Source organism: Metarhizium brunneum, chromosome 6, assembly GCF_013426205.1.
Source record: "Metarhizium brunneum chromosome 6, complete sequence".
Lineage (NCBI taxonomy): Eukaryota > Fungi > Ascomycota > Sordariomycetes > Hypocreales > Clavicipitaceae > Metarhizium > Metarhizium brunneum.
Genome location: NC_089427.1, coordinates 2,218,277 through 2,233,693, shown reverse-complemented (window position 1 = coordinate 2,233,693; position 15,417 = coordinate 2,218,277). Strand labels below are relative to the sequence as shown.

General features: G+C 52.3%; 6 protein-coding genes across 6 annotated transcripts; 3 read left to right on the top strand and 3 right to left on the bottom strand.

Annotated features, from left to right (window-relative positions):
• Positions 1–1,355: 1,355 nt before the first annotated feature.
• Positions 1,356–3,704, top strand: ZAP1 (Zinc-responsive transcriptional regulator ZAP1; the record flags this gene model as incomplete). The annotated part of the gene is made up of 3 exons (XM_014690838.1): positions 1,356–3,024; positions 3,091–3,237; positions 3,310–3,704. 3 exons carry the CDS (start codon positions 1,356–1,358, stop codon positions 3,702–3,704), a joined length of 2,211 nt encoding a protein of 736 aa, XP_014546324.1.
• Positions 3,705–4,544: 840 nt separating this feature from the next.
• Positions 4,545–5,338, bottom strand: RPL35 (60S ribosomal uL29 domain-containing protein; the record flags this gene model as incomplete). Its single annotated transcript, XM_014690839.1, has 4 exons — positions 4,545–4,550; positions 4,623–4,848; positions 5,001–5,140; positions 5,285–5,338. The coding sequence occupies 4 exons, from the start codon at positions 5,336–5,338 to the stop codon at positions 4,545–4,547; spliced, it is 426 nt and encodes a 141-aa protein (XP_014546325.1).
• A 594-nt stretch (positions 5,339–5,932) lies between these two features.
• GOS1 (Golgi SNAP receptor complex member 1) lies at positions 5,933–6,787 on the top strand (the record flags this gene model as incomplete). Its single annotated transcript, XM_066131572.1, has 3 exons — positions 5,933–6,001; positions 6,095–6,208; positions 6,284–6,787. The coding sequence occupies 3 exons, from the start codon at positions 5,933–5,935 to the stop codon at positions 6,785–6,787; spliced, it is 687 nt and encodes a 228-aa protein (XP_065987535.1).
• A 262-nt stretch (positions 6,788–7,049) lies between these two features.
• On the bottom strand, positions 7,050–8,171 carry ATP10 (Mitochondrial ATPase complex subunit ATP10; the record flags this gene model as incomplete). The annotated part of the gene is made up of 2 exons (XM_014690841.1): positions 7,050–7,725; positions 7,795–8,171. 2 exons carry the CDS (start codon positions 8,169–8,171, stop codon positions 7,050–7,052), a joined length of 1,053 nt encoding a protein of 350 aa, XP_014546327.1.
• A 672-nt stretch (positions 8,172–8,843) lies between these two features.
• Positions 8,844–10,446, top strand: Dbt (Lipoamide acyltransferase component of branched-chain alpha-keto acid dehydrogenase complex; the record flags this gene model as incomplete). Its single annotated transcript, XM_014690842.1, has 2 exons — positions 8,844–9,021; positions 9,119–10,446. The coding sequence occupies 2 exons, from the start codon at positions 8,844–8,846 to the stop codon at positions 10,444–10,446; spliced, it is 1,506 nt and encodes a 501-aa protein (XP_014546328.1).
• Positions 10,447–14,341: 3,895 nt separating this feature from the next.
• G6M90_00g100200 (uncharacterized protein) lies at positions 14,342–15,095 on the bottom strand (the record flags this gene model as incomplete). Its single annotated transcript, XM_014690843.1, has 2 exons — positions 14,342–14,776; positions 14,853–15,095. The coding sequence occupies 2 exons, from the start codon at positions 15,093–15,095 to the stop codon at positions 14,342–14,344; spliced, it is 678 nt and encodes a 225-aa protein (XP_014546329.1).
• Between the last annotated feature and the right edge of the window lie 322 nt (positions 15,096–15,417).

Below are 15,417 nucleotides of genomic sequence, written 5' to 3'. Positions count from 1 at the left end.
TAACTCGCGCGGGCTTTCTTCATCTATTGATGTCTTGGCAAGATAATTGTGTTTTATGTGTGTATTTTCAAACCGAATTTGTATGGCCAGGTTGCCAATGGGCTGAGCAATAGTTTCCTATGTCCACTTGAGTATCTTGGACTCTTGGTTCTTAAACTATACTCGAGACGGATGGATTGGCGCAACCTTGCTCCAACATCACACTCAGCTCGGTTGTATGTCATGGAAGGGCATCACAGCAGCACTGCAGTAACTTTTAAATCTCATTTCCGGCACAATAAGACATGTAAATCGAATAGTGTAGTGTTGGCATCGTGTTGATATAGTGGGTTCTCCGCCGCTTGGTCTTTTTTGTTATCAAACCGCCGTCTGACGCTCCGTAGTTTGGTCACAAATGTGGGCGACGCCTAGATTGGATAAGGCAAGAGCTCGTGAGCTCCACCTGCCGGCAGTGCGGACTACGTATGACAATGAGCATTTTGCGCACGCAGCCAATGGCCCCCTCGGGCCCTCTTTTTTTTTCTCGCGCGTGCAAGGGAAAGAGCGCTCCTCCAGGTCAGGACCATCCGGGTTCTCAGCTGCTCACCAGGATACGGGCAACAACCACATTGAGCAAGCCCATCCTGCCCGTCCAGCCCACATGAGTGCAGGCACAGAGGCGCAAATGCGCAATTCTTGTCCAGTAAGAAACCATGCGACCTCGTAGACGCTTCGCTCTTCTTTTCTTCCTCTCTCAGAATCGCCTTCGCTCCGATATCTGAGCACCGAAGCATCCCAGCCTCCAGCGCATCGGCCATTTCCTGCAACCAGCCAGCTTTTCTCGTTTCTGGATGCCTCGAGTCTGTAGCGGTCTCGCAGCCATAGTGTCTAAGCTTCTGCTGCCCTCTCTTTACTCTTGAGTTGCTGCTGCTCGCCTTCAGCCGCCTCATTTTCTTCACCACTCAGCACCCAGACCCTGCTGTCTCACCCTTCTTCTGCTCAAAGATAAGCCTTATGAGCGAGGTTCAGCCTTCTTCCGCACCAGTCACTCATCCCTTTCTGGATTAACGGTAAATATATGCTTGGCATTGTTTCGTTTGGCCCCAACTCTGCGACTTCCAATCCCAAGACGAACCCCCTGGCCTCTCCTCCGTCCCTACAACTCTTTCTATCGTTGAAGACTTCTGCCCCTCCCTCCTCTTCCGTATATTCTGGGAACGGCGGTATCTACTTGTCCGAGTTGCTCCTATTCTCTGCCGCAGAACCGGTTCAGGGTCTGTCGGGCCTCGCCTTGTCCATTCTCGCCTCCTGCGTTTCTGCCTCCTCGACTCTCTACCTCTCTGGCTGCTTATGTTAAGCTACATCGGATTATAATGATGGACGGCTCGCACATGGCCCTCGATGGCCTCATGGGCTCAGCAAATAACTCGTCCAATGACGAAATGGCGAATATTCACCTCGATTTCGACACGCTCCTGTCCACCGAGCACGCACTGAACTCTGGGTTTGGGCCATATGAACCATGTATCCACGACGACTCCTGCCTACACTTTACACAACCTAGCAAAGTCCAGAGCAAGTCACCAGGAAGCCTTGCACAAACACCACTGGCGACTTCATCTTCGACTCTTGCCCGGAATCGGCCCAGATCCAACCGCACCAAACACGGCAGAGCAAAGAGCCAGGTGGACATCCCGTCTAACCTGGATCACATGCAAGATTATTCGTGGGACAACATCTTCAACGAAAATGCTCTAAACGTGTGCAACCTTCAGGGAACTGGTGGTCTCGGTGTCTGCAAAGATGATGACTGCGTGTCCATGTCTTGCAGCTCAGCCTGCGAAGGCAGTTGTCCTAGCCAATGTGGCGAAACCGGCCACGCTGTTTGTTGCGATGACGATGCCTGTGGAAGCCCAAATCTTTGTGTCGACGAGCAATGTGAAGGAGCAAGTCAGCCTTGTACGGATGAAAATTGCGTCGGAGACCCATCTATAAACCAACAACAATCACAACCTTCATCTGCCATAACCGATGGCGACAAGGCGGCGGCAGCCGCGCTTGCATCGTTTGGTGGTAATAACCCACATGCCGTTCATAATGGCCTCGCCCAGCAGCCACAACACAACTCAACATCGAGAGACGGGTTCATAAACTTTGCAAATCTGCCACATAGCTTGCCATGTGGCAGTCTTTCCATGGACGCTATATTTGCAAACGTAAACGGCCACATGAGTTTCTCTAGCCAGCAATTTCAAACGCCTTTGGAGTATGCTCTGGCAAACCATATCATGCAGTATCACGACCCGTCGCATGGGCTCGCTAATCATGGATCCTGCGTGGCCAACGACCCCAGTCAGTTAATCACTAGATGTACTTTGCCAAAATTCAACCCCAATGACATGCCCAACTCGGATCCATTTCTGCCTCAACTACAGTCTCACGAATGTGGTTTTCAAGTCCAGGGCCCTAATGAATTCGCCAACCATATCTTCCAAGAGCATGGGTCGACGTTCATACAGGGAAATCAGTTTGCGTTCCCTGGCTCGTCTCACTCTCATGGGCACTTGACCAGCCCAACTTCTCATCAACACCAGGGTGGTCATGGCCCTTATTTCAACTATCACGCGGCTCCTACCTCAAAACATTTCTCTCCGTCAATGTCGCCACTGACAAACTTGTCTATGGGACCTTCATTATCCGCAACTCCAGCGTCGTTGCCGACGCCGTCTCCTCTTGACTCTGAACACTCTCTCCCAGACGTCACGTCTACTGCCAATCCTTTGAGTCCTTCGACTGAAACGAAGCCTCAGGTCATGGTACAGGAAGATCAGTTTCTGTGTCGATGGCTGGTGGGACAGGGTGGCTCCATTTGTGGACAACGCTTCGAGAATGACGAACAGTTACAGAAACACTGCAAGCATGACCACTTGAAGCAGCTGAAGAAGCTTAATGGTGGCTTCAGATGTGGTTGGGCTAACTGCACACGGAACACTTGCTTTACTCAGCGGAGTAAAGTTGAGCGTCACATGCAGGTCCATACCGGGTGTAAGTGATATCCCGCACGTCCTGTATGTAGTTTTAGGGCGTGGCACTTTTACTGAACTGAACCAGACAAACCCGTTCAATGTACCATTTGCGGAGCTGCTCTGTCAGCAAAGCAGGCTCTTGACCAACACATGAGGATTCACACCGGGGAGACACCATGGGTGTGCAAGTATCCCGGCTGTGGCTGCGCCTTTAAGCAACAAAGTGCTCTTAGTAGGCCCCCCCTTTTTATTTCTCCCCTTTGCTTTAATACTTGACCAAGCCGAATGCTGACATGATCGACAGCAATGCATGAGCGGACGCATACTGGTGATAAACCTTTAGAGTGTGAGATTTGTGGCAAGCGGTTTAGCGAGTCGTCGAATCTATCCAAGCACCGGCGAACCCACAATGTTAAGGGTATGCATGAGTGCCAGCTCTGTGGCAAAGATTTCCACAGGCTTGATCAGTTACGTCGTCATATGGGCACAAACCATAAAGACAGGCCCGCTGAGGTCGATGCTCTTTTGAGCGAAGCTAAAAGCAAGATCAGGGCGAACAAAGTTTCAAAGCTGAAGAAGGCTAAAGTCAAGGGTAGGGATGGCAGGGCCAAGTCTGAACTATTACTGGATTTGGACGACGAAGATGATTCCATGGACATGATCGAAGAGTCCATCCATGCAGTCGCCATTCAACCATGATAATTCATTCATGGCTTGTGTATTGCTGAGTGGACTCGTACGTTGCATATTGGCGATGATAGACGGCATTTTGGAGATCCTGAATTGGGAAAATATACGCGGAGATATACATGGGGTTAAACTAGGGTTTTTCAATTTACGGAAGCGGAAGGCATGTCATGAAGATGTACATATGGCACATATGAATGATTGGTTGTTGCAGCTTGGAGATGATTGGCGGGTTTTGTCTGGATTGTTTCTGTTATTGGGCTATATTTTATTATTTTGTGCAAGAAAGAGATTAGGAGGCGTACGGTATTGCATGAATAGATGCCTTAGATACCCAGACATAGTGTACGTTGGTGACGAGAACGTTATCGGTGCTGCGCGTACGTACGTTTTATGCCGGTAGCATTGCCAAAGTGAGGGCGCATTTACGTGGCTCGAGATATCCTCTTTGAACTCCACGGACGTTGCGTAATCACGATACGGCACTTGAAGACTCAGACAACGATTATGATCATGACCTCGTTTTGAATTTTTTGTTGTTCTTTTTAGGGCTGCTGATCTAGCTTAACACCCCAATCATGGACGACATTCCGTGAAGTTATTTCTCATGTCCCAGAACGAGGTCCCAAACCAGGAAATAAGTTACACAACATCAGACCGAAGAAACGGTTCCATAATCCTCTCCTTTGCTTGTTTGAGCCATGCGATGCAAATTTTTTTTCAGAAGCTGTTCCGTTCTCCTCATAAAGAAAAAAGGACGCCACGCCTCTAAACTCGGAAAAAATACCCAGATCTACCCATAACAGTTCTTTCTTCTTCCCCCCATCAAACACCTAGTACATTGTCGAGCACTTAGGCCTGGGCACACAATTAGTATATATGTGATAAGATTTGATTATCCATTCGGGTAGCGTTAGCTTGAGGGCGTACCTTGATAGCAAACTTGCGCTGAGGGAAGTGAGTGTTGCGCTTCTTGGTCTTCTCCAAGGCGCGGGCCTTGTCCTCGGGTGATAGTCGGCGGCGGATGGCACGGGTCTGCTTGACTCGGAGGTCCAGAGGGGCGTACTTCTTGTTCTTGTAGAAGAGGCGGAGCTGGGAGCGCTGCTTGGCGTTGATGACGGTCAGGACGCGAGCGATTGACTTGCGCAGATCGTGGCTATTGTACATGATTAGCATATTTGGGATCTCGTGCAACCGCTACCATTTTTTCTTCCTTCTCCTCTTTCTTTTTTTCGGGTCGTGATGTATTGTGTCTGGATATTCGGATGGCGAGAAATCAGGTGCGGAGTGGCGGGTGTGTTTGCTCACATCTTGTTCAGCTTGCTGCCAGAAGAAGCGACCTTCTGGATGCGCAGCTGGCCGAGCTCAGTCTTTAGCTCGCCGAGCTGCTTCATCAAATCATCCTTGCTTTTGTCCCAGAGCTGGACGGTCTTAACCTTGCCCGACGACTAGAGACACATGGCGTCAGCATTTCGGGGTGAACCCTGTGTAAATTGATTGTTTGACGAATTCCACCGCGGCGAGGGCAACGTCCTTCCCCAGACAGCATTTTGTGGCGAGGACTAGAGGTAGAGCGTATTTCGAATGTGTACATTGTCGAGCAATTGCGGGGTTGGTGGTGAGATGAGGGTATTCGGTTCCGCCATTTGTGGCATTTCACGACTTCGATATTCGAGGATGCTGGCGTTGCAGCCCGTGCCACACAAATAAATGCTGCCGTGGGGAATTGTGCCGTCTCAAGCAGGAACAGGAGCGTTGACTCACCATCTTGATGGTCTTCGATGGGTGATGTGCGAAGTGTGTCGACGGAGTGCGTAAGTAGAAGTCAGCCTCGACCGTGACCGTCCTTGTCGCGATGGATCGTATGCCCTCTGAGAATTTAGTCGAAGTTTGCCGAGACGGTGAAAAATTGCCCTAGGGTTTGCGGATGTGTGCGCTGGCTCGGGCAAATGTAGAATTTTCATTGGCTGCGTTGTGTGGGTTGACATGGATTAACAGAACATCACGTGGAGTGTCTCGTGCCCTGCAAGTCGATGTCAGCGGGCGGTGAAGTGATAGATTCTGCCGGTCTTTCCCCTGGCGGGTCCGGTCGGTCTGCGTACTCCGTAGCCTGCTTTCGGGACTTGTGACGACGGTAAGTCCACTCACCCGGCTTGGTCTTGTTTCTCGTGCTTCCCGGAATCCGTGTCCGCCTGCATCCTGACGACGACACATCGTCGCCAACCAAAAACAGATTCAACATGGCCGCATCAGCATCGAGCGCGGGCTGGGCACAGCTACGGCAGCAGGCGAGATCATTAGAGACCCAGGTATGTTGGAGGCCGGGCGCAGTTCCCTTGCACCGCTCGAAACCACGCATTCTCCCATGACAGATGGAGACCCTCATTGCTAACCCACCACAGACAGAGAACTTGTTCCATACGTACTCGCAGTTCTCGTCGGCTGTCAATATCCCACCCAAACCATCAGAAGAGGAGCGCAACACGGAAGCCAAGATTGAGGAATTACTCGAGAAGGTTCGTTTTTTTTTCTGGTTGCCCCAACCGTCATGCATCCAGCTTTGTTAAATCATCTAACATCCTCGGGCCTAGCGCGACTCAACAATCTCCCAGCTAGCGCGGCTTTTCGACTCCGAAACGACACTCACCAACTCTGGCGTCAAGCAGAACAACCTCTCGCTGCTCCGCGATAAGCTCTCCTCCCACAGACGCGACCTCAACCGCTTGCGTGGCACCCTCCAGCAAGCCCGTGACCGAGCCAACCTCCTCACCAATGTCCAGTCTGACATTGACAACTTTCGCGCCAATAACCCCGAGACTGCGGAGGCAGAGTACATGCTCGAGGAGCGAAGCCGCATCGACAACAGCCACAACGTGGCAGATAGTGTGCTGAGCCAGGCGTACGCCGTGCGGGAAAACTTTCTGCTGCAGCGCGAGTCGCTGGCCAATATTAATCGGCGAATCACCATGGCTGCAAGCAAAGTGCCTGGTATCAACGGGCTCATCACCAGGATATCGGCGAGGAAGAGAAGAGATGGCATCATTATGGGGAGCTTTATTGCATTCTGCTTTCTAATCTTCTTTTGGTTCTCATAGCTACAAGGAGAGAGAAGAGAAGTAAAGAAACAAGCACACGCTGCGAAAGGAGAGAAGGTTTGGGACACAGTCATTTCGTCATCATCCGCATGTTGGGCCGGCGTTTTTTATGGATATGGGGTATCAGCGGTTGGTTTATCTATTCTTCTAGTGTACAGTACAAAGGGGGCTTGAGGACACCCAATGTCATAGTTTGTTACAACACATAATGTCCTTTGATGGGGACAGTTTCCTGAAAACGTTACAAGGCTTCAACCCACGGCTATGCGCTCTGTTTTTCAATATGAGGTTTTCCGGGCAGTGGTTCCCTGGCTGCGGCGGGTCGAGCTGCATCCCTCTTGATTTCCTCGACCAATCGAGCGAGACCTTTTGCCAGACTTGCATTCTCCTCGGGATGGCTAAGGCCGCTTCCCGCCCAGCGAATGCGACAGTGGTGGTCGACAAGGTAGGTGTAGCCGACTTTGCTGTTCAGCAGGCCAATCGACTCTCTAATGTCATCCGTGATGCCTCGCTGGACAAGGAAGTACTTGTCCCAATCCTTCTCTGCAAATCTCTTCCTCAGAGAGCCACGGAACAGCTTGACCAGCCAGGCTTTGCCCTTGTTGTCTTCGTAGTTGATGTTGATCATTTGTGCCAAATCGCCATTCTTGTCGAGGACGTCGTGCAGAGCCGGGTTTGACTCCTTGGACACAAACGTAGCGGCCTGCTGCTCCGCCCACTGGCTGCTGTAGATGGAAACGACGGATGCCTTCCCCGTCAGCAGGGGGGTGGTGTCGCGGGGTGTCTTGTCGGTCTTGACGAGCGTTTCTCCGTATAGGTTGGGAAAGAAGAGAGACAGTTCGGCCTTGAACAGTCGGGGTGGCGCAATAAAGGATTTGCCTTTGTGGAATTGGAGATTGCCCCAGTCGCGAAAGTACGGCCTCGATATCTTGGCCGTTCTGGAAAAATCGTGTCAGTATTTTTCGGCGACGGCAGAGGATGTTAGCGTAGAGGGGGTTGCAGTGTACAGTTCCTTCCGCCTCGCAATGTGTTTCTCATAGTCTCCAAAGTCCTCCTTTCGTTGTTTCAAGGACCGAGTGTCGATGCCCGTGTTCTCGCCGGGCCGTGGAGGCAGCGGCATGCCGATCGGTCGAGGGAGAGGCTTTGGAGTGAAGTTCTCGTCCACTCGCTTGCCGTAGCTTCTCGGCGCTTCGATGGGAGTTCCTGGAATATGGCTTTTGGGGTCCATGGACGTTCCGGACGCGGGAGGTTCTGTTCGCGCCTGCAGCGCAGACGCCGTAAAGCCGCGACGCCATTGGCAATAGACGCATGTCGCTAGGGGTGAGGAGAGCGATTGTCGGGAGGCGAAGCTGGCGACCGCCAGTCCCAACCTGGGTGACGACATGTCACAGCACTGGGAAGCGTTTCGGCGCGGCGCGGACTGAAGTCGCCGTGCTCTGTACGGAGTATTTGACCCAGATCCAACGGCTTGAGGCTTCAATGGGCCCGCGTGTGTAAACTGCTCCCTAGCCACACTGTGTTGACACTGGGTTCACACCTGGCCCTTGGCGCTTAGTCAGCCAAGACACCAAATCTGGGGCGTGCCACCCGGGCTGGCCAGCGAGACCAGCATGTTTTGACTCTGCTGACCATGAAGGGAATCCTACTCCTATTCCGTCGCCTGGGCCGTGTATTGGTTCCTGGGGCCACTTGACGGCGTGGGTAGTGGGAGCTGCAAGTGAAAAGCCACGACCACCGATGGCCGACCGACCTTTCAGCCCCCCCCGGTCCCGCCAAATCTCTATCGAATCTCAGAGTCGCTTGCTCCCCCAGACTCGGCTATTCGCGGCGGCTCAATCACCCACCCGCCCAATGCCGACTGAAGCCATGTTATACTCGGCCTATTGCAATGACGACTCTAGACAAAACCGTCCTGTAGCTGCTGCCCTCGCCTTTCATTTTCGCTTTTGCCACTCTCCTACCTCTGCCCGTAGTTTCGTAATCGAAGCCCTCGGAACCGTCGGATTTGACGTCAATTCTGTTGCCGCCGCAGGTCCAATTGCTCGTCAGACCAACAATGTTTCTACAGCGCGGCTCGCGAGTGCTGCGGAGGCAGCTGCAGACCTCCAAGGCCATGGGCAAGTTGGCCACGGGAAGAGGCACTTTGGCGGGGGGCCCTACGATGCCGCGGTGGTTCACGGAATCAAGGAGGCTATATGCTGTGAAGCCGGTGTTGCTGGCTGACATTGGCGAGGGTGAGTGTTTGTTGGTTGATGAGCGGCGGCGCAGCGGACACGACGTCCAACGTGTGGTCACGAAAAGCGTCATGGCTAACATTGCTACTGCAACTAGGCATCGTCGAGTGCGAAGTCATCCAATGGTTCGTCGAGCCCGGCGCTCGCGTTGAGGAGTTCTCGCCTCTGTGCGAGGTGCAAAGCGACAAGGCGTCGGTGGAAATCACAAGCCGTTTCACCGGCACCGTCAAGAAGCTGTACTACGACGCTGGCGAGATGGCCAAGGTCGGCAAGCCCTTTGTCGACATTGACATTGAGGGAGATGCAGAGCCCGAGGCCCCGGCGCCGAGCCAGGCGCAGCAACCACTGGCTTCAGCTCCATCAACACCATCAACGCCCTCGCCATCAGAGCCTCCCTCAGGACAAGGCGGCGCTGGTGCTGCTTCTCCCATGGCACCGTCACAACGATCCGGCGATGATGCCCCTGCCGCACCAAAGCCCAAGGGGAAGATGGCCGCGCTGGCGACACCCGCGGTGCGACACCTCTCCAAGGAGCTCAACATTGACATTATCGAAATCGATGGCACCGGCAAGGATGGCAGGGTCCTCAAGGAGGACATCTACAGGTTTGTCAAGGCCAGAGAGGAAGGTGACAGCGGCACGCAAAGCCCTTCTGCTCCCGTCCCAGCCCACACTCCCGGAGTTCAGACAGAAACCAGAACACCGCTCAGCCAAACACAACAAATGATGTTCAAGAGCATGACGCGGTCCCTCAACATCCCACACTTCCTCTACGCTGACGAGATCGACTTCACCAGCCTCGTCGCCCTCCGCGCCCGCCTCAACAAGGTGCTCGCCTCGTCAACGGTGCAGGACGGCCAGCCCGACAAACTCTCCTACCTTCCCTTCATCATCAAGGCCGTCTCCATGGCCCTCTACCAGTTCCCCATCCTCAACGCCCGCGTGGAAGTCGACTCGCCCGGCGCCAACGGCAAGCCGGCGCTCATCATGCGCTCCCAGCACAACATCGGCGTGGCCATGGACACGCCGCAGGGCCTCCTCGTCCCCGTCATCAAGGACGTCGGCTCGCGCAACATCATCTCCATTGCCGCCGAGCTCGTGCGGCTCCAGAAGCTCGCTCACCAGGGCAAGCTGACGCCGGCCGACATGTCCGGAGGCACCATCACCGTGTCCAACATTGGCAACATCGGCGGCACGTACCTGAGCCCCGTGATTGTGGAGAAGGAGCTGTCTATCCTGGGCATTGGCCGCATGAGGACCGTGCCCGCGTTTGACGGGAATGACAACGTCGTGAAGAAGCACGTTTGCAACTTCAGCTGGAGTGCCGACCACAGGGTCGTGGACGGGGCCACTATGGCGAGAGCTGCCGAGGTTGTGAGGACGGTGGTAGAAGAGCCGGATATCATGGTTATGCACCTGAGGTAGAAAGAATAACTAGAATACGACTGCAATAATTTTCAAAATGCTCGATCCGGCCCCAACCGTCAACCCGTCAAACGTGCATAGATGGTTTAATTACAAATACACGTTGATGCCCGTGTTTGTTTCCAATGTAGTAAGATGTCGGTTAATTATAACGTCACCAAAGGACTTTGTCAAGCAACTACATACTGCGACAAGACGAGTCGATGATCCACTTTCATGGGCACTAGGTCCAAAATGGCAATTATAACACATCAATTGATGCTTGACAACTTCTTGTCATTCACTGTCCACCCAGGAAAGCGACGGGGCGTCACTTGTGAATGCTCATCAACTCACAGATATCCTACAAATTCCTATAATTTATTGCCTGTAAATGTAATGTCTTGTCCTTTTCCGCTTTGCTGCAACCCTGCGCTATAGCCACCCCTATCGTGATGATGGACCTGAGTTACATACCCTGGAGTGTGTAAACATGAGCATCACACGCACTTGGTGTCCGTTTGGGAATCACCAATGACCACCTGATATCTCCTCGCAGAATTGTACCAACTGTAAGGACGAATGCAAATACAAAAACCGAAATGGCAAGAACACCTTCGTCAAGTGCCCTTCGTTCGCTAACAACAAGGTATCATTGAGTCGATGCCCAAGTAGCTAGCCATTTACTCTCCAACCATGGTAATCTCGCCTTGCTTTTTTTCCAGAGCACCAAGAATGGCGCCCCGTGCTCATTCGACAGCGTCTCCAGAGCCGTGGCCTGTAACTAGATATTCTCTACGATGCTTCGGCATTCAATGGTCTGTGTGTGTTTGTGTTAATTGACACCGTCGTTCACTGGCTTTCTGCTCTTTAAAAGATTCTTAAGGCACAACAAATGTTTCTCTTAACGCAAGGCATCCCCACCGGTTTGGTAAACCCTGAGAATTTTAGAGTTCCGTTCCTCCACGTTTGAGACCATGGAGTCAATAGCATCAGCGGCATACTCCTTTAGGCGTTCCGCGTTAGCCTCTTTTACCTCGTCCTGTATCTTCATTATCCAGTACCTCCATAGTGCGAAAGTCTCACGCATCCTCAAATGTGAGGCGGAATAAGAGGAGGGTTGACCTGACATATTTTGCCCTTGCTAATGCGGGTCTACACCAGCTTGGCCAAGAAGGACGCAAAGCTAAGGTGGTGGGAACCCGACATGGGCGCGCAGTTATCAATGCAGAGGTCAGTCATGTCAGTGACCAGGAGGGGCAGGTCATTCCACAGCGTGCTTTCGACTGTTGGCGAGATATTGATGCCGTATAACCCCGGTGCAGGCCTGGTTGGGGGCCCAATTCCTTGGATGCGGAGCATATCGGGGACCAGACGATGGTGGTGACGTTTCATATGACGTATAGCAGCTAAGCTGGCAGTACATATGCCAAGAAGAATGCAGGTAACCTTCGAGGGAGTGCATCTCATCTCCAATTTCACCGTACTGATTGCCGACGATCCAGGCTCGATTGAAGAATGCTGCTCCCCGGAGTTCATCTAGTTGCCCTGAATGGCGGTTTCACGTACTCTCTCTCGATATCTAGAGGCGCTGTCTAACGAGATTTCCTCGGGGAAGTCTTCTAGTCAGGGCTCAGAAGAGAGTCACGGAGGTGATAGCATTTTGAGATGGTGATTGATAGTAATGGAAAAACAGGTCAGTCAGGTGAAATAATGGACACGAGAGACTAAGTGAGCAAACCGCGCGGGGGCCAAATATATACCAGTTGACTTGCTGTTCTGATTTGACCAGTCTCCGGACAGCCAGATACATATACATTCAAGTACTCCATAGCAGCTGCAGGATCCTGACAGGCCAATAGGCCACAAGTGTACTCAGACAGCATAATTCATTAGTAATTGAGGAGCTCGGGCACTTATTTCAGAATTCCCATTTCACTAGAAGGTCTGCCTTGGGCCGAGCTTGAGCCACTATCAGTCCTTGTTGTCGCGAAGAGTCCGAATCGATTCCTGATGAGTCAAAGAGACTAGGGCTTTTGCAACATAGAGGCGGCTGATGATAGTAATAGTGTGCTCACCAAGGTTAACTAACTGCCCAAAAAATCCGGCCTTGGTCTTGACTAAAACCATTGGAGGGACTCAAATAGTTTTTGTACATGTAGATATTCGTCTTGAAGCGTAGCCCAGTAGAAATTTCCGGAAATGCGTCATGGCAAGGTTGCAAAATGACAGGGTTGACTCGGGGTACGTGTACAAACAGGGACTTGGTAAGAATCCCAGGATGCTGACCGGATATGACCGGACCTGCGTAAAGGGGAAAAATTATGAGCACGAGCTGGCGAGACGATGGAAGCCCAGATATCGGGTCTAACATAATGTGTATGGAGTAACTCGCATCGAAAGAGCAAATTACAATTACAGTAAGAGGAATCTGAGGCATCTGAGGCAGGCAGGCGCGCCAAGAGCCGCAGGCACACCTCCCCCGTTCTTGCTCGTTTTTGCCTGCGCGATATCACCCGGACTCCTCCCCAGCCACAAACTCACCCAAGCAATAGAGTCCATGGCCTCCATATTAAGATGGAAATACGCCAAGTACAACCTGGTGCCGTCAAAATCAAACCAGACCACCAGTTGGCCTGTTGAGTATGATTCCGTGCAGGCCCCACCCGGACTTTCCCCAGCTCCCAACTCACAAGCACTGAATCCCATTACAAGCCCGCGCAGCACGGACCTCACCGACATCCTGACGCCTCTTTTAACCGGCACAACACCGAATCTTAGAATCACGCCCTGATCACTTCTCACATCCCCATCACCCACATGGCACATGATGTAAGCATTCTTTCTTCCCCACACAAACGTGATGACCCGCGTGCTGGTGTTTCTCCAGCACCTCGCATACTGAAAGCGGCTGAGGCACCACGTCGCACGTCAAATGTACAACTTGTCATGCGCCCCGTGGCCCACCAGCATCGCATCTGCACCAAGTGGACGAATCGATACCCAGCCCATGACATCAATTGCCGCATCGCGTAGGAGGTAAGCTGCATTGGGCAATCTTCGTCACGGCCTAATGCGCTAATGGGGAATCAAGGCACCAGACCGCTGTTCAAACCTGCATATTTGGAGCACATGCGCATGAGCAGTTTTGCATGCCCTCGACGCCTTGGTCAACGAAAACACGGACCCTCTGTGTCATTGCTGTCCGTGTCTCAGTCAAACTATGTACGCACTTCGGCCGAACAAAGCATGCAAGGATCTGCGTTGAACTGTTTCTTGATTCGCTCCCGACGATCAACACCCTCTCTCTCATCTGCATATCACGCCTTGCAACTCATGGTTCGCCTTCATCTTCCGGCTTCCGTCCTTCATCTTCCCAGACGCCTTGCTGCCACGCCATACCCCATCTCACCATCAGCCGTCTTGCTGCTCAGTCTAGGCCCTTGGCCTCTTTCCCCCGAAACACCGACTGTATATCCCATATCATAACCAGTCGAGCCAAGTCGATAGACAATGACGGCTTCGAGCTGGTGGTCTTTGCAGACTGTGGTTCTTATCCCAATATATATATATATCTCTATTGTGTTAACCTTCTTTGCCTGAACGAAAAGCTGTACGACTATCGCTCAGCGGGGATATTTGGAAGGAGGAAGCCTCATGGCCTGTAAAAACGCCCCGAAATCCAAGTAAAAACCTTATCCAAAAAAAAAAGATCATGTAAATCAAACGCTGCAACGAGCCAAAGAAAAAACAGGGTGTCCAACCCCCTCAATGATTTCGAAACGACACGTGGCTCAGGTTAGAGAAGCCCACGTCAAATCTGGTGCGATGACAAGGAAGGAGGCAAGAGAAACCGCCGGAGCGTATCGGATTGAATCCCCGAGAACAAGAAAAGAGAGGGGATCGAGAGGCTCCATCACTCTTCAGCAGCCAACATTGCCTTCACCTTCTCCAGGGCGTCCTCTTTCACTTCGTCGACATCACGACTGGCATCAACTGTGATGACGTCAATCTCATCCTCCCTAGGGCGTTCCAAGATGTCAAACTGGCTTTTGACCATGCTGGCACCCATGTAATGGCCCTTGCGCGCAGTGACACGCTTCAAGAGCAGCTCCGCAGGCGCATGAAGGAAGATGAAGTGGATTATCAGTGAACGGTCCCAGTATGCAGCCACGCGGATGACATCTCTGTATTTGAGTTTGAGAGCGGAACAAGCAACAACCACTCCTTCCGCCCCATCGTGGATCCGGCTGTTAGCTTGATTCCGCAATTCGGTAAGCCAATCCCATCTGTCGGCGTCGGTAAGAGGGATACCGGAGCTCATCTTGTCTATGTTGGACTGGGGGTGATACTGTATACGGCGTCAGTCAGGGACTCTTGCGCCTGCGCTCTTCCGAGTGTGCAACCACACCACGACAATGACTTACCAGGTCACCCTCGATGTAAGGAATATCAAGCGCATTGGCCAAATGCTCGGCTACCGTCGTCTTGCCGCATCCTGCAGGGCCAGTAACCAACCAGAGGTGGTGCTGCTGGTGAGGTTGTGTCTGGCTATTAGCCCCCACGGCGCCAGCAGCGGTTGCCGCAACAGGTTTGACAGAGGCCGAAGGCAATGGAGCAGCCGCCGCCTGATCTTGTCCATTGGGCATCGCACTATCGTAGGACAACATGCTGTAAAATATAATGACGTACGATTACACAGATGAAATGATCGATTCACAGGTGTAACGGTGACGTAGGTGTTGCTCAAAGGTCGAAACGGTCCAAGGGAGTGGTGGTGTGTAGGATACTGAGGATGTAGGACGTTTGAAGTTGTGGGAGAGCGAGTTCCCTCGGGACGCTGGCGGTCAACACAACCCCGGGTCTGTGATATATGAATCGAGTATATGAGTAGTATCACGCTGAAGGCGGAAATGCCGACTAAGCAGATGCTCGGAAAGATGCAGGAGCGATTGAAGCAATCGAGAATGCCTAAGAGGGAAATGGCGGTAT